Genomic DNA, 26092 nt, shown 5'->3' with positions numbered 1-26092 from the left:
CACTGCGGAGCATATCTTAACATACAGCTGGAGGAACTTTGATATTTTAGAGAATCAAACTTAGCATGTCACTTAATGTTGCTCTCTTCAGGCAAATGCATGAACTCTGCACGTCACGGAGATAAAGACTGAAGAAACATAAAAATCACTGCTGCTATTGACTCGTTGATCGTTAGAAGGTATGAACATGTTTGTTCTTCCCTCATAACATGAGATCAGATTCAGTTCCTTTCAACCAAATGAACTAAACTCTTCTTACTGTCCCCTTGGCAATGTCTTCCAAATAGGCCACAAAACAGAGCAAATCGTGACACATGCATGGTGACATCCACAGTCAAGCATTCTGGCGTGAAGCACACAGGATGCCCGAGGGGGAAGCTGAAGTCCCGTCTCCCTGACTTACCTCATCCTTCCTTGTTTGGCGGGGAAGCTTGTGCGCTTGAAGTTTCGTAAGAATTCCTGGATCTCACTTTTAAGGGGAAGTACTACAGGTGGTTTTCCTTCCCCTTTGAAATAAAAATGAAACAAAAAATAAATAAATAAAATTAACATAAACTGGCATAATATACAAATTATGCATTATCTTTATAATTAGATAATTATGCATTAAGTGCATCATCTACCAAAGCATTGAACTGATACATTTTAAATATATATACACATTTTATATTAATATATTAAAGATGCCTATATACTCTCTCTCTCCCTCTCCCTATCTCTCTCTCTATATATATATACACACATAACATTTTTGGGATTTCTGCCTTTACATGCACATTAATTTTAATGACATCCCATTCTTAATCCATAGGGGTTAATATGGAGTTTGGCCCACACTTATATAACAGCCTCAACTCTTCTGGGAAGGCTTTCCACAAGGTTTAGGAGTGTGTTTATGATAATTTTCGACCATTCTTATAGAAGCGCATTTGTGAGGTCAGGCACTAATGTTGGATGAGAAGGCCTGGCTCGCAGTCTCCGCTCCAGTTCATCCCAAAGGTGTTCTATTGGGTTGAGGACAGGACCTCCTCTCCCTCTTCCACCAAACTTTACACTTGGCTCAATGCGGTTAGGAAAGTGCCGTTCTCCTGGCAACCGCCAAACCCAGACTCGTCCATCAGATCGCCAGACAGAGAAGCGTGATCCATCGCCCAGAGAACACGTCTCCACTGCTCTAGAGGACAGTGGCGGCGTGCTTTACACCACTGCATCCCTTTTTATCGTACTATCGTAATTCAAATCTTTAAAAAAAATTATATATGCATTTTTAAATGAGCATTTTTTTCAGATTATAAATCAATTAGAAACCCCATTTAATCGATGAATAAAATATAATATTTAGGAAATGACTGCCTATTAAATTACCATTGCTTAGAATTTTTCAAAGGTGATTTTCAAAGGTGACAAAAACAAAGGTTTTTGCTAAAAGAAGTTCGAAACGAGGCCTATATACTGTATATTTAGCGACTCTCACCTCCGACTCTCAATATTGTGGGGGAAAAGGTGCAATTCTTGCAAAATCATTTACGCAAGTTGTAGCTTAATTCAACTATTTGTCTATTAAATGCAAACACTTCACTTGGTCGGTATGATAGATTTTGTTGTTGACCAAAGGTGCATTCACCTTCACTGAAAACCACAAATACGGCATTTTAGCGATTTAGGTTTCATTCTAGCTACGCGCTCATGAATCCTCCTAGTCATGATATCATGTTGCTGATGAGAAACATGCGCTGAGCAGAAACACAGCGACCTATAGATAGACCAGAGAACAATCCTCTCACATTCCGAGGTGCACGTGATGGGATTTTTAAGACGTGACATACGTCGAGCCCATCTGCAGGGCATCGGTCTTTTTATTACTGTTTCACATATGTCTGTCAAAACCTTATGGTGAAAATCTGTCATGCGTCACAACAGTTTGGGTAGCAGCTAAACGGGCAGAAGTTTGTAGAGATGACGTGTTTCCCCTCTGGGTGCATTTGGAGTTTCTTTGACTGACCTTTAACATGTTTGGTCACATTTAAAGGCACATAATCACACATTTAAAGCTTTTTGGCAGCCTTTTTATTTTTTGTCATTTTGTCATTTATCTTTTGTTTTTATCAAACTGTTCAGGTGGAATGATTGTAACTGAAATATGGTAGCAAAAAAAAAAGCACTGCAAAATCCAGTCCTTTGCAATAATCAGCACATAATATATAACAAATATGTCACAAATCTGTATATGTGGCTTTTTTGTATAATTTCTGTCTTATCTTTTTTTTTATATATATATCTTTTTTTTTTTAAAGTATAGTTCACTCAAAAATGAAAATTCTGTCATCATTTAATCGTCCTCAAGTTGCTCCAAACCTGTATAAGTTTCTTTGTTCTGTTCAGCACACAAGACGATTTTCTGATACTTCCATAGTGTGAAAAAAAAAAATTACTATTGACGTCAATGGGGATCAGAAACATTCTTCAAAATATCTTTTGCATTCAAAAGAACAAAGAGACTCGTACAGGGTTAGAACAACTTCAGGACGACTAAATGATGACAGAATTTTCATTTTTGGTTGAACTATCCCTTTAAAGCATTTCAGCTTCCACCCAAGCCACATCTCTTTTGAAAGGCCTACAATGTTTATATTCATCCTTTCTGGTTTTGTGGCTCAGACTGACGTGTTTGGAAAGATGAGAATGACAAGAAAACCTAAGCGCTTTTACACACCATATTAAAAAATAAAAATAAAATAAAAAAAGTTCTGGGGTGAGACAGACTTCAGGCATAAAGGCACTGTGAAATGGAAGAAAGATTATCTTTTGTTTCATTGGCTACTGGAACTGAAAACAGTTTGGGATGAACATACAGTTTCCCTAAGTGCCAATTATTCTTCTTGGGTATAAGATTTTGCAGAAAACCTGCCTTATAGGTGCCGAATGTCATTTCTCATATTTTTTGTTTGTTTGTTTTTTGAGCAGATTTATAATAAAGCTGTTTTTCTCCTTTTTTTGGCAGAAAGTACTATATGCTAATCAAAAGTTCATAATGAGGGAGCGTATGAGGACATATCAGAGGAGGCTGAAGATCTCATGATTCAAAAAAAGAGGTGAGTTGGTGTAGAGAAGGCCAGCCTCCCCAAAATTAAGAAAATCAAGCCATGAAAACAATGCAAAGAAAAAACAAAGATGCACTTGCAAAAGAAATTTCTACTGAAGTTTTTCAAGTCCACTGCTTTAAGAGTAGATTTTGGTCAGATTGTATGAGAATGGTCCCATGTAGGTCTTCCTCATGTGTTTTTCCTTTAGTTTTTGTCTTTTATCGGTACAGCTCATTGGTTATGATATCTTGAAGTTTCTCTCTCAGTTCTTTGAAGCTGGGCCGCACCACAGCGTCCAGAGTCCAGCACTGCTTCATGATGTCATACACCACTACCGGGCAGCCGTCTGGGGCGTCCATCTTATAACCCTTCTCTACACGCGGGACGACTTCCTTCAGAGGCTGTAAGAAGAGAGGATGAAGGTCACCATGACTTAGGAAGAAGACAACACTGTCATCTACTGGTAGAATTTGTCTGGACACTAAAATTCTAAGAATATATTTTATACATTTTAAATATTAAATTCAATTAATATATAAACAGCATAAAATGATGATGTCATTAATAATATCTAAAATATAACAATATTTACATTTAGATTAATAATGCATTATAACCACATTTTTAAAGATTATTTTAGTTTAAATTAATGATTAATTGTAAAACTGTTATAATAATAATAATAGTAATAATAATACATTTATTGTATTTATTGTTTATTATATTATTTAAATTTTAAATGTATTATTATTATGCATATACATACAGTATTTTAATCATTGTATTTAAAAATCTACAATTGTATTTTTATGGTTAATGTTTATGCTTTGAAGTGACATTAATTATAATATTCTATTTATTTTAGTTATTTAAATTTAAATTATATTAATGCAAATATAATAATAATAATAATAATAGTACAATAATAAGATGACATAATTAAAATAAAAAATGTATTGATAATACCCGTTTATTTATTTTATGTAAATTAGATTATTATTAATAATAATAATAATAATAATAATAATAATAATAATAATAATAATAATAATTGTTCATTAAAAGAACCTACAAATATATATTTCTGGTTTGAAGTGACTTACAATTCTTGGATATGGTACCCGACCAAAGGAATAGATCTCCCACAGTAAGATGCCATAGCTCCATACATCTGACTTAGTGGAAAACTTCTGTTTCAGATAAAAAGGTAGAAAGTACAAGGATAAGAGGATGTCTTGCATGTCTCCATTTAAACGTATCAAAACAAAAGCAGACAACACACCTTCTCTCGTAAGGCCTCAGGTGAAGTCCACTTAACCGGGAGTTTGGCTGTATCTTGAGTAGATGACGCTTCCTTGGTGAGGCCAAAGTCACTGACTTTTGCTATGTTGTCTTCTGACACTAGAACATTACGAGCTGCCAGATCCCTGTGCACAAAGTTATTGGCCTCGAGATATTCCATCGCCTTGCAGACATCCCTAAAAATTAATCAACAACAAAAATAAAAGAAAACATTTTGAAAATGTAACAACTGAAGATAGCCCTTTATATACTGTATTACCATTATAATTAATTATGAGACAAAATTGGATGAGTAAAGTCATAAGTGATGAGAAGAAACTCACATTGAAAAATTTATCAAACAATCTCCACCAATAACAGTACGTCCTCTGGAGCGCAGATAGTCCACTAGACTACCCTGAAGAAAGAAATGAAGACATCAAAAATCATGCTTTAAGAACATTATATCTCAAAATATACTTTTATATGCCTCAACGACAGGATTAAATGTATAAGTCTTGGAGTCACTGACCTTGGCCATATACTCTGTGACAATGAAGAGGCTGCCCTTCTCTTCCACTATCACCCCCAGCAGCTGTACCAAGTTATTATGCCGTAATTGCCTGTAACAGTCAACATGAATATTGATTTTTAAATATACAAAGCCTTATTTTTTTATTCTCTGGAATATTTGATTCTGATTGGTCAATCGTGTGGGCATACGTCATGACTGAAGCCTCTGCAACGAAGGCCTGCGCTGTTGCGTCATTTTTGATACATTTCACCGCTACTTTCTTGCCTCTGTAGTCTCCAACCATCACATCTAAAAATCAAAAAGAGCATATTTGTGTAAGGCTGGATGCCTGTGTAGTTAATGGTACTCTTAATATATATTTATGTTTATTTTTATAAGCAGTGTTGGGGGTAGTGCAATGCAAGTAACGCGGCTTGCGTAATCAGATTACTTTTTTTAAGTAACTAGTAAAGTAACGCATTACTTTTAAATTTACAATAAAATATCTGAGTTACTTTTTAATGCAAGTAATGCAAGGCACTGTTTTCCCATTTATTGACTGACAGCTCTCTTGTCCCAATGTTGAGAAAAATCAGAAGGTGCAGAGGCGTTGTGCGCTGTGTAAACATGATGGTTATTTTAGCCTAAATGTGAGCAAACATTTACTCATCACACTTGACAGACAGATTTTAGTATTCCTCAAAATGAATAAAAACAGTTAAGTGCAAACTCTGAATATTAGCCTGCAATAAATGGTAAATAATGCAAATATACTTTATGCATTTAATCTCACTTTATTACCAAAGTTGATACCTGAACCAAATGAAATTAGATGTTGTTTGTATAATCACAAAACTTAGCACATTCGTACCTCCAAACTCTCCCTTTCCAATAGTCTGGTTAAGCTTCAGTTCTTTTCTATTCAGAGCCCAGCCACCTGCGGGAAAGGAAGATTCATAAACATATTAAAAAAAAACTTTCATAAAACAAACTTTGAAGCCATGCAGCAATTTAAACCTGCAGGTGTGAATGTAAACAGACTGATGAAAACAGTCAAGAAGTCTTACTTCTAGAGAACTCATCCTGGGCCGCCACAGTCCCCTCCATGAGTTTAGGTTTGATAAGTCTGGTACAGAGTCCATCTGCATCTTTAGTGTAGTGCTGTCACACACACACACACACACACACACACACACACACACACACACACACACACACACACACACACACACACACACACACACACACACACACACACACACACACACACACACACACACACACACACACACACACACACACACACTTTAATTCACAAAAAAAGTACCATGGCAGTATAACAATAAAATATTCATACCAGCTGATAATACCATGTTACATTAAATTCAGACAAAATTAACACTTAATAACGAACACTTGACTGAATTATGCAAAACAGCAGACAAATAAATTCACATTATATACATCTGAAAGAGTAAAATGAGAATTGGATGGGCTGCTTAAATGGACAATCACATAAAAGACAACATTTTACAAATATGTTATTTCTTCCAATAAGCACATGCATTCGCCAGCAGAGTGCGCTGTTGTACATGTATGCTCTATTGAGTTCGACTCATGCGTTTCCTCTCCTCTGAGGGACAAGTCCACACAGGCGAGAACATTCTTATCATTTCAGTGTTGAAATACGTGTTTGCGATTTAATTTGTCTGGACGCTATAATTGTGCGGCCAGACGACGAGATAATATTGTCGCATGAATGAAACGGCATCGATTGAGCTGTTGAAATGATCTGGAACCTGCGCTCGTTTCCTCTTTGTCACTTCCTCATTATCAACTGTTCCAGGAACTGGGGCGTGCGCGCGCGCCGTTCTTTTACACGCGCTCAAAATAACAACACATTTGCATGACTAGACTGTAACAAACAGTTAAGTAATTCTTGGATATAAAACATAACCGTTTACCATTTAATTAATCATTCTGGTTTGCTGCTCTTATCATCATCAATTTTGAAAACAGCTGCTTAATATTTTTGTGGAAACCGTTTTTTTTCTGGACACTTTGATGAATAGAAAGCTTAAAAGAATAGCATTTATGTTAAATGGGTATCATTTGCAACATTATAAGTGTCTTTACTGCATCCTTTCCTTAACTTGTCAGACCCAGAGCTGTAATGTGAACCCAAATGAGCGTTGTCAAACACTAATGGATAAACAACATAGGACAAGCACCAGTTTGTGGGTTTTATTTCCTATATCTCCACTGGTTTTCTGAGGAATGTTATCGAGTGGATTGTGGTAGTCTAATCACTATGGATATAAAGCCTTATTGTATACTGTTTAAGACTTGTCCACTTCACTACTGTTCAGCTGAGGCTATAAGGGTGGGAGAAAGAGAGAGTGACTGTAGCCAAAATTACACTAAAGAATGTGTGGAATTCCGTAATAGAAAGGGCGAGGGAAGACTTGAGGAACCCATAGTGCCTCTGACCGCTAAAGCCACCCAGACCCCAATCTAGAATAACCAGAGCAGAACCATTATCAACACTTAACCGAGAACGCATCACTGGTTAATCACACAGACTGACACTAATAAAGCCAATGACCAGCGGAATAAAAAAAAAAGATATGTAAAATTATACAAATGACAGTCATTTACATCTAACATCTATGTAAATCAGCCTCTCTTTTCATTAGCGGTGCTTGCTAAGGCTTTGTGCTACAGACTTGAATGCTACCTCAAATGATGAAGCTTGTTTGAGAAGAGGTGTGCAATTGCTACTTAAAGCAAAGAGATAATGTACACAAAATTCCCACACATTTTTCAATGATTTGCATAGAAAATTGCATAGAAAACCATGCAGAGCATTTAAAAAACCGTGCAACAACACTCTGGCGACCATCAATAAGCTTGTGTTTGTAACAAGCTGGCATCCAAATATGATGATCCCCATGTTAGGGTCCCCTTCCTAAAATATAAAGGAAGCTGCTTCATTCTCATGTATAAAAATTAATTCATACTCTTAAGACAGCAGAATTAAGCCACAACCATAATTGCTTACAACATTACACAATTGGCTGTTATATTATGATTGTACTAAAGCAACTTGCTAAAATATTCTCTGTATTGTTATGGAATGGTAAAGTATAGTATAACAGAATTTATAATAAACATTATAGTACACTGTAAACGGTTCCATGTAAATACAATGGTTTATTAGTAGTAATCGATCAAGAAATTACTATGGTACGATTAATATATCAAAGTAACATGGTTTTAGATCCCAAGATACCATCATTAGTTTGTTAACCTTTTTTATGAGGGGCTTTCTGTGAGTTAGTGTGACTAGAATAAACCTCTTTCCATTAAAACACTCATTTCACACCTGTTTAGTGGCGTCTCTTCCTCCAACACAACCTGGACTGAACCTATGACCTCAAAGCACAAGGTGTGCGTGTACAAAATTGTTTCCTGGAGTCTATCGTAAATGCTTGCTTCATCTCTGAGGCCAGTACGTCTGATGTGGACTGACTTCCTGTTAGGGCTATTTTTGGCTTTGTGTGTGGCGATCAATTTGAAAATGTTGACAGAGGCGGTGAGAGGACTCACAGGAAGAAGCTTGATGGTTTCACAACCGCCTGGGCTAACTCTGGAATGTGTTTGTGCCAAATGTATTATTATATATACATATATGGTAAAAATGTGTCATTTACCATCACCCATAAAACCCTAAGTAGGACAGTTAACTAACAAACAATGTCCCTTTAAGGAAAGTCATTTCACCTGGCAGCCATCTTTGAAACACCTCTCTAGCTGTTTCAGTCATGCAAGTACAGATCGCTTTGAATGGGGAAACATCATATCCTCCAAAGCTGTTAACCGAGCTTATGATTATGTTTTACATTTGAAATCAGGACATAATGTAATCTGACAACTGTTTCACAAATTTTGTTTACTAAATGCTCAAATCATGACAAAAACAGGTTGGACCAGCCTAAACCAACAGCTTAAACCAAACCATAAGCCAGCAACCCTCACCTCCATGAGCTGCATGAGGTTTTCAAAGTACTCCTCCTCATCGATGGACAGTTTGCCGTTGTGGTAGATGATGCGGTAATGCTCCACCTTGCCATCGCAGCTGACACACAGGGTGTAGTCTCCGGGGTAGTTTGTGCTCTCGCGCACCAGGAAGAGGCCTGTCTCTGGGGGGTAGAGCAGCCTCTCGGCCTGCTCGCGTGTGATCTTTCCATGGAACCATCTAAGTGACCACAGATAAAAGATGTGTTTGTTATGTATATTGAGAAGTTTATGAAATTTAAAGTATAATACATTTATAAATTACATAAATGAAACCTGTAAATACTGAAAGTATTGCATATTTGCAAATGAATGACTCTTGTGAGTCAGATCTTTTTAATGGACCATTGAAAAAGATCCATGAACCCACAAGTTATTGTTTTGAATCAGACTTGTGCTTTGAATCTGGGAGAGATAATCTGTTAAAAACACAAAAAGATTAAAGGGGTACTTCAGCGCTGGGAAGATGAATCTGTATTTGAATCTGTATTACGAGTTGAAAACATGCGGAAATGGCTCCCTCTGCTGGCTGTAGTCTTTAGCCTCTGGGCAAAGATTCCTCTCGTGACGCAAATATCGTCAATTTGCGTCACGAGAGGAATTCTTCCAGAAATAAAATGCATAAATCTCTCGTCTCAGGGGGATATAAGAGGGGGGAGCATGATCATTTGAATATACTCCAGGGTTTCTACTGATACAAAGCCATATGTTAATCGCTGAAGTAACCCTTTAAATAAAGTATTTTGATTCACAAACAAATGACTATTGTGAAGCAGTCCTTTTAATGAATTGGTCAGAATGATTTAGGACCAATTGCTTGTGATGTTCCTCATGTCACACAAACCTTCCTCCCCTTACTCATTTCATTTCCTTCAAAGTGAATATTGTTGGTGTTACAGGGCTGGAATTTTGGCGTGTGGTTGCACATATTGCACATAATTTTACTTGGTCCAACAAATTTTGCCCTCACACCTAAAGTGCGCGCACATAAAGCTGCCTCTCAGTACCAAATCAAGTTTTCCCCACTGCTTATTGCTCTTAAACTATCAAATACACACAAAATAATGTTTAAGTGAACACAAACAGTTGAGACACGTTTTACAGTATAATAGATCCGTGCATCAGGTCTTAAAGTGACAGCAGTTTAACATACCTGCTGCCAAATTATGAGATTAAAAAAAAAAATTTTTTTAAACAAAAATAGCATTGTTTTGTTTAGTATAAATGCAGTATGAACTGAATAATATGAGAAATAATACAAAATGTATTTTAATTTGAAATTATGACCAATTGCTTATCACAATTTAAAAGTCTTTGCCAAATTAATAAAAGTAGTCCAATTCAAGAATAACTTTTAATGAATCGGTCAAGAATTGAAATCACCAAAATAGTGTTACTGTAATTGTATTTTACTTTAAAAACGTAAAATGCATCACAAAGAATAGTATTGTTTTGTTTTGCATGTCCTTAGGACCAACTATGGAGAGAATTCAGTAAGAAACACTGATTCAGATACATAATATTGTGCACAGGACTGAGAAAAGAAAGCTAAATTACAGGCTTCCAAAAGCAGCGTTAGCCTTGCCTGGCCCTTCTGTGGCTTCCTTGGCATGACAAACATCCAATCTGTATCTCCCAATTACCCACACATATACATATACACCATCGAAAATAAACCAAAGCCGTGCACTTAGCAAAGACTAGACATAAAAAAAAAATGCTACCGTCACAATCTGCTAAAGCCAAACACATCTAAATCTAAACCTTCCATTACACATTATGAAAGCAGACATCCAGATCCCATACATCAGATTTTAAGATTCAATTGATGCGCCAAGTTTGTCTTGTCACGCTAAATAAAATTGCGATGTCTACCTCATTATATCCATTGTTCTCTCTCAAAGCAGCCAGTAATTGAAGAATAGCACATGCTCTCTTATAACCAAACTCTAATCATGATGCATGTCTTTGGCTTTTGCATATCAGATGCCAAGAGATGGACTTTTTCCATTTGCCTGAGTGGTGCCATTTGTATAACTTTATGATTTCTCCTTCTAGCTGGCCGATTCAAATGAGTCCGTGGATAATTGTAGCGGACCGGAAAGCAGGAAGACATTTGTGTATAATTACAGATATAGTAGGTGATCTGTGAGGATATCAGTGATACATGCTAAATATAGCATGCTAATGTTTGTATGCATGAAATTCACACAAATACTTTCTCTTATCGTATATCCATGAGGATCATTGATGTCAAAACTCTCTCATGAAAAATAAAAATAAATGTGAATGAACCGTGTACTTACGGCATAAGGCTCAGTTTACCGCCAGACTTCACTCCTTCTCTCTTCTGAACGTAGTTTGCTGGTATGGTACCCTCTCGTCCTGTTGAGTTTTTTGCTTTGTACCAGTTTGGATCCTGGAATGAAGCACCAACAAACAAATTGTAACAATGCTCCAAACTCGTATAACATCAATTCTTATGTAGAACATGAAAATAAATATTTAGCAGAATGTTTGCGTTGCACTTTTTAATAAACTGAAAACTAATTTCAGCAACTGATTTCCATTTGTTCCTCACACAAAACTACCATATATGGTACATTTATATGCCATTTTTGGAACCTTGGAAAGCACTGGTTCATATTTATATTACTTTCTTTGTATGGCAAAAATAGCATGAATATTCTGTGAAACGTATCTTTTTATGTTAAGTATTCTTTAAAACACATGCCGGTAGTTGGCAAATTTTTCTAATTGTTTTCGACATCAATAATATTAAGAAATGTTTTATTTTTATTTTTTATGGCTAGTTCACATGAAAATGCTGTCATCATTTACTCACACTCATGACATTCCAAAACTGTATAATTTATTTATTAAGTGGAACATAAAGGAAGATATTTTGAAGAAATTAAAAAAGTTAATGGGGTAAAAAGCCCAAAAATAAATAACACTGGACCTCACCGACTTCGATTACTTGAAAAAAACCAAACCATTGTAGTTGCACTGACATGAAAAAAATTGGGGGAAAAAAGAAGATAATTCTTATATTTGAAACAATAAATCAAAATAATAAATCAAATAAATCAGGTCGATAAATCAAAATCCATATTTTGATAGATTTTTTTACATAACTATTACACACATTTCTACATGACAAAAGTTGTAGTTAGTAATGTATTCTAGACTACTCATTTTAGGTAATGTATTCTGACTACTTTTTAGATTACTTCTGACCTAACTTTTTTATAAAATTGACTTGAATAGGATCATTTGGTATTTTACCGATATAAAAATACAAAGACAAAGAAAATATATTCTGTTCTTTGTTGTCAACAACATGAAGTGCATTAAATATTATATAGTTAAATTAATCAGTGAAAATTAATCAATTCAAATCATAATTAATGTGTTAATGAGGAGCAGATTAGATATGCAATGTGGAAAAAATGCTTCTTATAAGTGAAATTACTTTACTTTAAATGCAGTTATCAAATACTGCGTGGATCTCAGTTATTAGAGATCGGCACATGACTAGTGTAACAAGGAAGTAGAATGTATTCATATACTCATGTAATCAATAGAAAAGTAACTGTAATCTGATTATGACAATTTTAAAATGTAATATAATTACAAGTACTTATTTTTTAGAATCTGATTACGTAATCCAGATTACATGTAATCAGTTACTACTTAGGCTGCATTTGTAAAGTATAGCATTAGCATTTTATACCATTATACTGCATTGAAGTCAATGGGAATTTCATGTTTTGTTTTATTATAGCGCCACCAAGAGGCACAATCCCACCAATTTTTGTGTGTCCTCATAGTGAGCCCATACACGTGTGTCGAGTTAAAAATCTCATTTTGTTTTGGAGCTATAGACATTTATATGAAAAAGAAACACATAAAAAAATGACTGACACCTGACTTTGATTGGCTTTTACTACCCCTTTCTATCAATTTTTTGACATTTGGGCAATTACTTTGAATTATTGACCTATGTTTCCGAACTTCTGACGCTGTTTCGTCTCAATTGGACTAGCGGTTTCAAAAAATTTCAGCTAATGTTTTATAAGTGCTTAATTACAACGCTGCACTGCTGAATACATCAAAACCTGGCAAATCTGGTATCTTTGGACTCGGCAAGGATTCAGTAGACTAAAAACTTTACTCCCATCAAAATATGTCAACCACACCCAAAGTTATAAGTGTTTTAAAAAAAACTCCACTAGGTTTCGAAATTCTCAGGCTACTTCAGGGCATCATGGTGATGACCCATACCAAGTTTCGTAACAAATCTGTACATGCTGCTATAAAATTAGGGCTGTCCTCGACTAAGGATTTAGACATTCGAATCTAAATTGTCAAATCTCTCTATGGTCGACCGATAGTCGAATCATCTATGTGTGTGTGAATGGGTTGGGAGGGGCACGACACTTGTCAGCAGAAGGGTAAAACTATTTTTATTTTCCTTTACACACTGCACACAGCAACAACTTTTAATAAAGTGACCAAAACTGCCTGCCAACTGACAGAGAAACTGAAAATGGCTTTCTTGTTTAGGTTTAAATAGCCTAAAAGGTAATGTGCTGGATAAACATTCATAAACCGTTTTCTCATAATATGTTAAAGCCGCAATCGAAATACAGAACATCACACAAATATATAAAAGACCATTTTGATAAATAAACCTAAAAACAATACCTGCCTAGAGAGGAAAAGAACATTTTGAGTGCGTTTACATGCACGTTCCTAAGCCGATTCTGCCTAAAGGGGGTGAAGGATGCGAAGCTCAGCCCCACGCCTCAGGATCTCACACCGCCTGACGTGCACATTATATACACGCAAGCTCAATTTTGAATTGACTGACAGAAGAGCTCCACGATGAGTGTATCTTGTAGCACAGGGTTAAATCAGTATGTACATTGACGATTTGAGGGAAATATAATATAAATTTAATATAAAACCTTGAAAAAGCACTATGTGGTGCGGCAGGATTTTAAAAAACTTCCTAAGTCGCCGCGGAAAGGCGCTGAATGCTGCCGCCGGTGTGTGTACACTCATTGAACGTGTTCGAATTTTAAAGGCACGGTGCAAAGCTCAACGCCCTTAAAGGGGTCGTACACCAGATGCTCAGCGCCGCGAAACGTCTTTAAAATATTGAGCACCCCCATATTGCCAAAATGGTATGATCCTCGTTTCATAACACCCGCAAAAATTCGACTGTGAGATCGGTGGTCGAATCAGGCTCCGCAGATCGATGCATCAAATCTTCGACTATTCGGGGTCACCCCTACATAAAATACAGCATTTTAGCACAATTCAAAATGGCAAACAGCCAAAATGGTAAAATTGGACAGCAGTTGCCTCAGCATAATCCCACGAATCTAATGAGACCCCTTTTATGATTTTTGGACAAATGGTTCAGAAGTTATAAGCCAAAAAAGCTATTTTTCGTATCTCTGTACCAGTAGGTGGCACTGTGCCGAAACACAGCATGTTGCCTCAGGTCATGCTTGTGATGACATGTACCAAGTTTGGTTTGAATACGTTAAAGCGTTGTGGACATATAGCCTTAAGTGTATGATCACAACTGCTCCGTACATTTTTTTTGCACATTTATCAAGAACGATTTGACGAATCAACTTGAATTAAATAAATTTTTGTCAGCATGGTCCGAAGATGATCTGGTTTTATTTTTGTGTAAATCGGACCAACGGCCTAGGAGATTGAAAAAGTTGGTTTTCGGTTAATTAAAAATGGTGGGACAATTTACATAACGGAAAATGAAGTCAATTGAATTGGCTTGAGCCAAGGAATCAGAGGAAGCCAGTGTCTAGCCCTTATGGTTCAAAAGTTATTAGCATAAACATGAGTGGAATTTTGGACAGTCTGTGGTGCTAGAAGGAATGATTTAGAGACTCCAAATTGTGTGTGGTTACTATTGGTACTGACCTCTATCAGTGTACCAAATTTCATAACTTTCCCACAAGCAGGGGGGTTCTCCGAAAAAAAAAAAAGGTGTTTGGGGGGTAAAATGTGTGTTATTTTGGCAAGGTTGCCAGCTAAAATTCGCATACATAAAGTCGCTTCAACCCGCGGACATAGAAAATAACCTGCGGGAAAAAAACACGGACTTGGCAACAGTGCAGTTGAGCTCTGTTGACATTTGACAATTTGTCGCTTCGTTGCTCTGATTGGTTGTAGGTCTATCCAATTGAGGTCTTTCATGGTTCGATTGAAACGCCCCATAATTACAGCCCAATGGAGCAGTTTCAGACTCATATTCTGACTAGAATTGAGTATGACCACGTCAGGCTACACCTTCGGTGCTTGGCCCCTAATTAACCTATATCGGCCAATACCAATACAGTGGCCGATATACACTCACCTAACAGATTATTAGGAACACCATACTAATACTGTGTTTGACCCCCTTACACCTTAATTCTGTAAGGCATTGATTCAACAAGGTGCTGAAAGCATTCTGATAGGATATGTCCCATATTGATAGGATAGCATCTTGCAGTTGGTGGAGATTTGTGGGATGCACACAGAGCACCCGAGAACCCGAGACTAGTGGACCAGGGACCAAACCCGGGACCCGTACGGGTTCGGGATTGGGTCCCAATCTATTACTTCGGGTCCCAGGTCCGTTTAATGTTGTGTGTAATACCAGAGTCGATCGGACTCTGAGAACACCTGGCCTTTATCAGTCAGAAAGTCTTGTGTGTTTTGTGTAACTTGCAAATTGTAAAACTAGGATAAGAAAAGTGTGAGCTGGGAAATAAGGTTTAGAAGAAGAAAAAACACAACAAAAACTCACAGCCGTTTAGAAAGCGGGCAGATTTAATGCAAGCGCATGGTAGCCTAATAATGTACTCAACAATATATTTCAAATCAACAACAAAATATCAGGTGAACTATCACTAATGTTTTCTGTTTTGCTCAAATTGTGTAAAAAAGCTCATATTTCAGGTACTCCAGCTAACTCGCGAGTGCTGTCTCAAGCACGTGTCATGTTTCTATGGCAATCTGAGCTTCCGCAGTGACTATAATGACTTTAATAATAATATGAATGAACCGTATTGTTTTGGTAGTCAGACTCAACTCAGAGATTATAGCAAAAAAATAATGCTAACGTCAGCGGCCATGTCACTGAACGAGCAATCGTTATTAATTCAAAAGGGCAAACAGTAAGTTATTTTGCGAGTTAACTCGAGTCGAAATGCAAATCTGCAAATACGCATTTGTCATCCATCACCGTGACATAAAGTGGACTTTTACTGCTGAAATGATGAGTGAATAAGCATACTTGGAACAACAAGAGAGGAATATTGTAATACATCGCAATCAAGTACAAGGAAGGGTGACGACGACTGTAACGTTAGGTAGGCTGAAACAAAAAGTTATTTTCTCGCAGCTTGTTAAGAGCAGTTTATTGTGGAATATGAGACAAGCAGGTCTAGTCGGGTCTGTGTCTTCCCGCCGGGTTCGGTTCCAGCTTTTGAAATAATAGACAATAGAAATCAATATGAAATAGAAACCAATATGAAATGATTCAAGCTTTGTGACATGGTGCATTATCCCGGTGGAAGTAGCCATCAGAGGATGGGTGGTCACATGGTGGTCATAAAGGGATGGACATGGTCAGAAACAATGCTTAGGTAGGCCATGGCATTTAAACAATGCCCAATTGGCACTAAGGGGCCTAAAGTGTGCCAAGAAAACATCCCCCACACCATTACACCACCACCACCAGCCTGCACAGTGGTAACAAGGCATGATGGATCCATGTTCGTATTGTTTTTACGCCCAATTCTGACTCTCTGACCATCTCAACAGAAATCGAGACTCAACAGACCAGGCAACATTTTTCCAGTCTTCAACTGTCCAATTTTGGTGAGCTTGTGCAAATTGTAGCCTTTTTCTATTTGAAGTTGAGATGAGTGGTACCTGGTGGGGTCTTCTGCTGTTGTAGCCCATCCACCTCAAGGTTGTGCGTGCTGTGGCTTCACAAATGCTTTGCTGCATACCTCGGTTGTACCGAGTGGTTATTTCAGTCAAAGTTGCTTTTCTGTCAGCTGGAATCAGTCAGCCCATTCTCCTCTGACCTCTTGCATCAACAAGGCATTTTTGCTCACAAGACTGCCGCATACTAGCCTGACAAGCCAGACCCACATCAAGATGTTTAGGTCTGGAAACTCACCATTGACAGGGCTCAATCCGAAGGGCAGGTAAACGGTTGTCTTTCAAAGAGACTTTTTTCTAGATTTCTAGGCTAGCCGCATACTGGATGTTTTTCCCTTTTCACACCATTCTTTGTAAACCCTAGAAATGGTTGTGCGTGAAAATCCCAGTAACTGAACAGATTATGAAATACTCAGACCGGCCCGTCTGTAACATATGCCACACTCAAAATTGCTTAAATCACCTTTCTTTTCCATTCTGATATTCAGTTTGGAGTTCAGGAGATTGTCTTGACCAGGACCACACCCCTAAATGCATTGAAGCAACTGCCATGTGATTGGTTGATTAGATAATTGCGTTAATAAGAAATTGAACAGGTGTTCCTAATAATCCTTTAGGCGAGTGTAGATTGTTTCCTCAAGAGCTAAAATATGAAATATTTGTAGCATTTATAGGACCAACTGAAAACTTTGTTTTTTAAGAATGAAAGACAAGTGTGAATATGGATACATCTTGACATGATATCAGTAGGGTTTTTGAGTTGGATATACTGTATGGTTACTTCTTGATGATTAAGTTCTTGATGTTCTTTATATGTTCTTCAGATCAGTGTGTTAGTTTCTGGTTTGTCAAAAGATCCCTACCGAGACTTTTTTCTAAATATCTTTTATCTTTCAAAATATCTGTTCTGAAGAAGAAATTAAGTCATATAGTTTTGGAACAACACGAGGCTGAGTAAATTATGACAATTTGTATGTTTTGTGAACTCTTTAAATATGTTATTCCTTTTCAGAGCTGTACCTTAGTTACTCCGACTATAGTAAGGACATCTCCTTTGCACATAGGCAAGTCCTGTTCTGCTGTTCCAGGGAAGTTGTACCTGGCCACACACTCTGTGCCCGGAGGCCAGATTGTCTAGTAAAAAAAAATAGAATTAGGAAGAAAGAAAACAATTTTTCTCCCTAATTCACATTATATCCTGATGGCAACATTTTAAGATTGGCGTTACCTCAAAGGTAGACATAGCCGAGGGAAGTCGTCCTCTCACAGTCAACCCGTTTCAGCCGGTAACATCAGAGCTGAGCCTGAGGCGTACAGCTGTAGCCAGAACTGGCCAAAAACCTGGTGACAAAGCACATTGATGCATTATTGGAATTAAAGAAAAACACAATGCTATTTCCAAACACTGAACATACAGATCAATTTGATGCCAACTCCTGAAAGCTGTTTCTAGTAAGATAAACGTAGAGAAAATGTACTCAAATTTAAACAATGAGTCAAAATTAGACCTACTAAGCATGTCAGCAAACAGTTTAGCAGCAAATACAGTTCAAGCACACACACACTTTCAAAGGGGAAGTGGCGGCTGTAGATTTTCCGATGCCTCAGACAGGAAGAAGGGCTGAGCAGCAAGCAGGCTTGCAAAAAGCCTGTTCAAGCGTTACTTACATTTCCTGCTATTTTCCTGGTTTATTAATTTATTCTATACATACACTGTGTGACCATTGCTAGTATTTGCATTTATAAAGTGTGCAATTACATTTAAAACTTAATTAAAGTATTATTAATGTGGTATAGTCTATCTCAGATAAAGCTGCTCCCAAAAATAAATCAAAATATGGTTCACTTGGTCCATATGGTCAATATATATGTCAGTCAGACTCTTCTAGTCCAAGTTGCCCATTCTTGGCCACAAAATATGGATTGGATGGTTTACTCAAATATCTGCGAGACTAGGTATATTCATAAAGCAGTGCTTTTACACAAATAAAAATATATTACTATGAAAAAAAAAAAAAAAAAAAAAAAAAAAAAAAAAAAAATCACACCACGGCTTGAGAACTGAGTACACCAGAAAACAGAAATGAGAAGTTAACAAAAAAAAAAAAAAAACCTTTTCACTTTCGTGGTGACGAGCGGCATGAATCTCAAAGTTGTTACTGCTATCTTTCCACTATAACAAGAAACATCCTAGCTGAACTCGAACTTAAAATAAAATGACACATGCAAGGCTGAAATCCTCTCATGGGAACAAATTAGCAACTTGGAATCAGAAACCAAATGTACCCGTTATATTTCTGCTTTACATTAGAAGTGAACAACTGAAAAGTTGGTTTGAGGCAGAAATAGAAAAAGAGCTTTAAAAGTCAAAATGACAATTCGCTGTTTTACTTTTGTAACAGCAGACAACGAGAAAATGTTTTTTAGCCATCAGTCCATTGGACTGGTTAAGTAAATAAAGTAATAAGCAATATACCACATACGCGAGTCACAAGCTATTTTGAGTGTGTAGTCAAAGAAACAACAACCATAACAAAAAAACAGTTTCTAAATGTTTTTCTGATGTCAGACTTTTATATTGAAAGACATGAGTGAAAGCTGTTGACTCTACTGTCAGATGCAGTTTAAGTAAAAAAACAGCATCTGAGAAAAACACATTGGTTCAGTATTCCACGTTTAGTCAGATGAGATGTCCGTCGATATTTTGGCGCAGGGTGTTATTGGTGAGTGTTTCACTCGCATTTGCGACTAAAACAGATGTGTAAAAACTGTAATAAATAAAAGTGCAAATAAAATGTCTTGAATGGTATGGTATAACAAACATGTAATGTTAAGAGGTCTTTGGATTAAATGTGGAAAAACAGGAATACAACCTTATATGATTATTAAACTTTAAAGGTGATTATTTAAACAACATGCCAAAATAAGTAAAGGAGAAGCACTGAATGAAAATGCACATTCACTCTGACATTAGATGGTGCTGATGGAACAGCAGAAAGGCAGCCGTTGCCCTTGTAACTCCCTTAAACAAAACGGATGTGCTGCTATCTGTTTCTGAACAAGTTTTTAAATGTTTCAAAGAGCCATTTGGATTTTTGCATTCACTATGTTTGTTCATCTCAACACCAAATACTTAAACCCGTTAGAAGGACAACACCTTTTTTTCCTAACCTAATTCAATATGTGACTATCACATACCACGATAAAAGATTCAGCAATTATCGTGATGTAAAAATATGACACCATCACGTGACAAATATTATACGTTATATAAGTCACCAAAAAGTACCACCAATAAATTACTGTATTTACCATGGTAACTGTAGTTTCTGTAACCTTAACCATAATACCAATACCACGAAATACCATTTTATTTTTACTTCATGCTATTTTATGTTTTTGATAACTGTAACTCAAACTAACTTAAAATGCACTAAAAACTACTGTAGTTTGGAATTGGGATTTAATAGCCTTACCTTATTTTGTTTACTCAACAGTGTTAGTGATGTTCTCACAATTTTTTTGTAAGTTAAAAGTGCATTTTGTAAATTTTAGCTGCCTTTCAAAGCACAGAGGCTACGGTGGCCGACACAGGACAAAAATGTCATCTGAGACTAGCACTCAGTAGAGCAGTTTGTCCGTTTAGGGCTACTGTAGAAACCATAGATGTATACGTAGATACCTTATTCGAACGCTCCAGGCACGTTGACGAGCCGCCATTTTAGAACTGTCAACACACGTTAACACAGTGTTCTCGGAAAAGAGAACACTGTGCCTAGCTGCGCAGCCTCTGTAAAATTCTGTAAAGCCCGGCGCGATTTAACTTCCCGAAGAAACCTTTCTCAGGTGAGACGTCTGTGTTAGTTTAGAAATTATAATGTATGGATCTACACAAAAACACGTAACATTTGTTTGTAACAGGCTTCATGGTTCTTGAATTTCAATTCCCAGTAGGCCTATTCAAGAATTGGAAAATGTATGTGAAAACAAACATTAACCCTTTGAAAGTGTTTAAGTTAAACTAAATGTAAGAGTATTTAAAGAGGAGAAACCAACATATTTCTGCTGTTCTATAAGCATGCCCTTCTGTCAGCGAGTCTGTTGTCTAGTTTTGCTGCAATGCTCGCAGTGAATTAAAGCCACGGTGCATAGTTCTTGACCAACTTGACCTTATTAACATGAAAGATAACCGATTTCACCATAAAATTATGTAGTGCAGTGTTCCGTGTGTTTCACAATTACCACATAACATCCAGCACTGTGAAATAAATATAATAAAATACACAAAAACACATCACTGCCAGAAGATTTTGCCCAAACTTCCAAGGCCTGTTTAAATGATTAAACTAAGCGTATCTTAACTTAAATGTTACATTTATCAAGTGAACAACTTATACAGCATATGCATGTGTGTTTGAGAATGTGGCATTTTCAGTAGATATATGATGCCTGTCATAAATCAAAGCACATCTCGGAGGAGAACACCAGCAAATGTGACAGAATGGACGATATTATAGTATTTGTAATACACGTTTCAGGTGCGAGTGATCAACGAGACAAGCGCTGCCAGAATGCCCAACGGACGGGTGTCGGGCGCGCGGCTTCCCGCTCCATGTGCACTGCTTTTGCCCTGTCAACCATAGCTTGCACGTGCAGTGTGACATTTGAATAGTCACTAAGCGCGTTCGCGACTAGCTTTGACTAAAAATGGAACAATGTGAGTCCCATGGTAAAACCAGTTAAGAACCACTGCTTTAAATGCATTTAAACATGTTTGTTTTTTGATCCTGTTGGCAGTTACAACTGTTTCCTAACATTCTTTGTGCGCAAGTAAATTCACACTGGTTCAATCATCCCACCTCATTTTCACAAGAAGCGCGGTGCATGTGGTACGCTGATGAACTAGATATGATTATGACACGGTGCGCCTTGACCTCATTAATATGTCAACCAACACTGACTGCCACTCTGTTCAGTGCAAAGTAGCTCTGGCATGAAAGCTGCAGCAAGTCCCATGCACAACATGAAGTCACTTCCTGTCTGAGCTGCTGAGACTTGTCACACAGGCATTGGTGGGTGATGAGCACTATGGGTTGAAGAGTTCTGGCTCGAGCAGCAAACGGCAAAAGGGGCGCCAACTGCGGTGCAATCCACAGAAGCCCTTACATTGAGGATATAACACACTTCCCTTTAAAAACACTGTCTTCCCCTGCTGCTCTGACTACCTAATTTTATACTCGCCGCTAACAGGAATAACATGAATTATGTAAAGACAGGAAACTGATTGTCATTGTAGTTGCTTGCCATTTCAAATATGTCAGTTTTTATGGTGATTTTTTAAAATTCCTGATGCTGCGTTCCAGGCAGGTTTTTGTGCCCGCAAGTTACAACTTAAAATAACGACTCACGACTTTGTAGCGTTTCAGGCAAAGTCATTGCAAAATTGCCAGAGTGCAAAGAATTGTGGTGGCTAGATGTAAACAAATTATTTAAAATAATTTCTGTCGCCAAAGGATAGCACTGAACTCTGATTTTGCACGAAACTGTGAAAAAAAATAGCCAATCTGCGAAAAATAGCAAGACATTTTGTTTAAATTTGACTAACTACCTCCCTTTACAATACTTGCCAAGCAAAGCAACAAGCTATTAATATCACATGCTTGTTTGGCACTTGAAGCAACCTGTACTTAAGACATTTTATTAGTGTTGTTTGCTAAAGCATGCATCATTATTACTATCAGATGTACTTGTGTTCGACATTTGAGCAGCCCATTTAACCTCAAGTAATTGGTGCATAACTCAACATGAAATCCTACTTTTGCCCTGATAGATGATCCCAGAAGACCCTAACACCACCACAGCAACGACCTAGAAAAGATCAATATAATATGCCAACCCTGTGAACATGTGAAGATACATCTCAGGCTTGCATTAAAGGGTTAGTTCACCCAAAAAGGACAATTTTGTCACATTACTCACCCTCATGTCGTTCCAAACCCACAAGACCTTTGTTCATCTTTAGAGCACAATTTAAGATATTTGTGATAAATTCCAAGAGCTTTCTGACCTCTCTATAGACAGCAATGTAATTAACACCAGAAAGGTAGTCAAGACATGTAGTCCATGTGACTTCAGTGGTTCAACCTTCATTTGATGGAGCGACAAGAGTACTTTTTTGCGCAAAAAACGTTATTTAACAATCTCTTCTGTGTCAGTCTGTGTACACGCGAACACAGCAACGCATGTGACGCAATACTGAGCTGCCGAACCCAGAAGCTCTGCAATGTGTTTACAACATGAAGTGTCAACGACTGACACGAAAGAAGAAATTGTTGAATAAAGTCATTATTTTTGCACATAAAAAGTATTCTTGTCAGTTCCAAACATTAATGTTGAACCACTGGAGTCACAAGGACTATTTTAAAGATGTCTTTACTACTTTTTTTACTTTCTGGGCCATGAAATTGGTCATTGTGTTGCTGTCTATGGAGGGGCCTGAGCTCTTGGATTTCATCAAAAATATCTTCATTTGTGTTTCGAAGATGAACAAATGTCTTCCGGGTTTGGAACAACATAAGGGTGAGTAATTAATAACAGAATGTTCATTTTTGGGTGAACTAACCCTTTAAATAATTTGACTGTGGAAATCGTCCAGATGGCGTTGTCAGCCCTAAACAACCTTAATGGCAGGAAGAAAATGATGCAGTCATTTTTGCAGAAAATATTTGCAGTCAAATGATGCAACACCTAAAGATGATGCACACACACGAGATAACATATGTGCCACATCAAAACAGCATAGTTATTGCCAATTCTAAACAATATCCAACCACAAAAATGGCTCATCTAGAAAACAAGAAGCTGACATTCAAAGAGGAATGCATTCACCAATAAAAATCAATGAGGGTTTTCTGTGATCATCAGCAACAATTTCGGGGTGTGCCTTGGCAAATCCCTTGTTATAAATGATATCATTGTTTAGGGATTGCATCGGCAGGGCTACGCCTTGCACAAGAGAACTTTTCATTCCTTGAGTATCTAAAAATTTGCAGCAGACATTTGGAGACCAGCAGGCAGCTCACTGCCACTGAATTCAGTCAAAGATGACAGGGACTGCAGAAGTTTCCAGAGGGTATGTTGTAGAACCAAAGCCTTTCCTTTTATTCACAGACTTCAACAAAAGAATCTTTGTACGCCAGAAGTGGACACTTCAACCCGGTTCTATCAAGGATTGGTCTAATGGACATTGACTTTTTGAGGGCAACACAAGTATCCTTCAGAATCTTGCATCTGATAAAGGTGTTGAGCGACATGAACAAGACTATGGCTTCTACACCAGTTTTCAACGCCCACTTTTCCCCTCACATTTCCCCAAAAAAATGTCATGATCGTTCTGTTCATCTTCATGGTTCCGCTCTGAAAACAAACCTGCAGGCTATTAAAGCCAAATGCCTTTGAATGTGATTTATGCTGTCATGTTCAAAGTAAAGCAAGTGTGAGACTAGTAGTGAGACTCAGTAGGGGAGGCATGGCAGTTGCCTCCAGGCTACACGAGGAACCAGGAAACCAGCTTCAATGAGAGAGAACAGAGACGTGATGTGCCCTGAGATACGAGCGGATTCCAGCCTCACAGCCTTTCATCCCTTAAATCCATCTACTTCACATCCTCAAACAAATCAACAAATCATCTGATCACTTACAACCATGCACAATTACTACTATGGGTCAGCGTATGACCTTACTCGAACGCTTGGACACTCTTCGATTCTCCCTTTCAACCACAAATGGGGCATCTTTCAACATGTTAATTTAATGAGTACAGTCAGTGTGTTTCAGGAGGGCCGCTGAGATGTGCGCTTCTATTTTTAGATCCGTTATGAAGTGCTAATGTGTCAGTGTGTGTGTATCCATGAAAATTTCAGAGGGAAGATGCTCAATATCAGGCATTCATTTGTGTACATTCGTCTTCATGCACGCCTGCTGTTTCAGAAAGTTGTTGCTCAACAAAAGGCTTTAGTCTGTATTAGGGATAAGGGACAGTTGCAGTACAGTACTAGCACAGACATTAGTAAAAAGGTTAGTTAGACAAAAAATGTGCAATGTAAATGTGTGATATTAAACCTAATACAATCCTTCTATCATCAACAAAAATAATGAGTACCAAAAAACTAGTACCATTTTTTTTATAACAGTACCATTGTAATGCTGTATTCTTTCAATGACTTGAAAATAATTCAATATGAATGTGATTAACAATGTATATTAGTGATGCACTGATTTATTTTGGTTTTATTTTTACAAACAACCATTGGCCGATTCAGTTACTGATTTGTCACTTGCTCTCTTATTTGAACTTGTCATTAAATAGATTAGTGTTTTGATCAAGTTTTTGATTAAGCTACTAGCATTTATATTGCTGCATTGTAAAATAATTTATTTTGAACATGGATTGGACCCACTTCTGTCATCATTTACTCTCACCCTCAAGTTGTGTCAAACCTGTATACATTTCTTAGATCTACTGAACACAAAATAAGATATTTGGAAGAATGTTTGTAACCAAGCAGATCCAAGCAACCATTGATTACCATAGTATTTCCCCCCTAATGTGGTAGTCAATGGTTGATTGGATCTGCTTGGTTACAAACATTCTTCCAAATATCGTATTTTGTGTCCAGTAGAACAAAAATACACTTGAAACAACTTAAAAGAATTTTAGGTGAACTAAATAATCCATTTTAAAGTAGCAATTAAGTTATTTAGCTAAGAGTAGTGAGCAGTTCTTTGGTCTATTGGTGTTTGATTAACATTAAAACAGACAGCAGTGCAGCAGGAATATTAGGCTGCTGTCACTTTAAGAGTTGTATGAATCCAATATACTGGCACACTGCTAGTGTTTTATATCTCAAATGTTTACATTCATTTAATACATAAACGACTTGATATTTTTTGTATGTATCTGAAGTGAAAATAAAAACTCAAATCAGTATTTGCACGTGGACTTTAACAGCTTATCAGGTCCGCGCTTTGAATGTGCGCGCATTAGGCTTGGGTGGTGTCAAATTGCCGCCAGACGATGTCTACTCTACTCTAGGGTTGCGTTTGAGCATTAAGCTGTTAATGTGGCACGCATCTGGAGAAAGAGCAGAGCTGAAAGAGC

The 26092-nt window shown here is 37.3% G+C and overlaps 1 protein-coding gene across 4 annotated transcripts in view; it reads right to left on the bottom strand.

Annotated features, from left to right (window-relative positions):
* Positions 1–2044: 2044 nt before the first annotated feature.
* Positions 2045–26092, bottom strand: part of csk (C-terminal Src kinase) — a 29268-nt gene continuing 5220 nt past the window's right edge. For all 4 annotated transcript variants that reach the window (XM_067436303.1, XM_067436304.1, XM_067436305.1 and 1 more), the window contains 12 exons: positions 18161–18273; positions 17953–18066; positions 11262–11374; positions 8917–9136; positions 5946–6039; positions 5750–5815; positions 5088–5187; positions 4897–4987; positions 4709–4782; positions 4366–4561; positions 4187–4273; positions 2045–3484 (listed from right to left, as the gene is read on the bottom strand). In XM_067436303.1, coding sequence (XP_067292404.1) covers positions 3302–3484; positions 4187–4273; positions 4366–4561; positions 4709–4782; positions 4897–4987; positions 5088–5187; positions 5750–5815; positions 5946–6039; positions 8917–9136; positions 11262–11374; positions 17953–18066; positions 18161–18175 — 1353 coding nt within the window. In that variant the 5' untranslated portion in view covers positions 18176–18273 and the 3' untranslated portion in view covers positions 2045–3301. The remainder of the gene's footprint in view (positions 3485–4186; positions 4274–4365; positions 4562–4708; positions 4783–4896; positions 4988–5087; positions 5188–5749; positions 5816–5945; positions 6040–8916; positions 9137–11261; positions 11375–17952; positions 18067–18160; positions 18274–26092) is intronic.

Source organism: Pseudorasbora parva, chromosome 25 (assembly GCF_024679245.1).
Source record: "Pseudorasbora parva isolate DD20220531a chromosome 25, ASM2467924v1, whole genome shotgun sequence".
NCBI lineage: Eukaryota > Metazoa > Chordata > Actinopteri > Cypriniformes > Gobionidae > Pseudorasbora > Pseudorasbora parva.
This window is presented reverse-complemented; position numbering and strand designations above follow the sequence as displayed.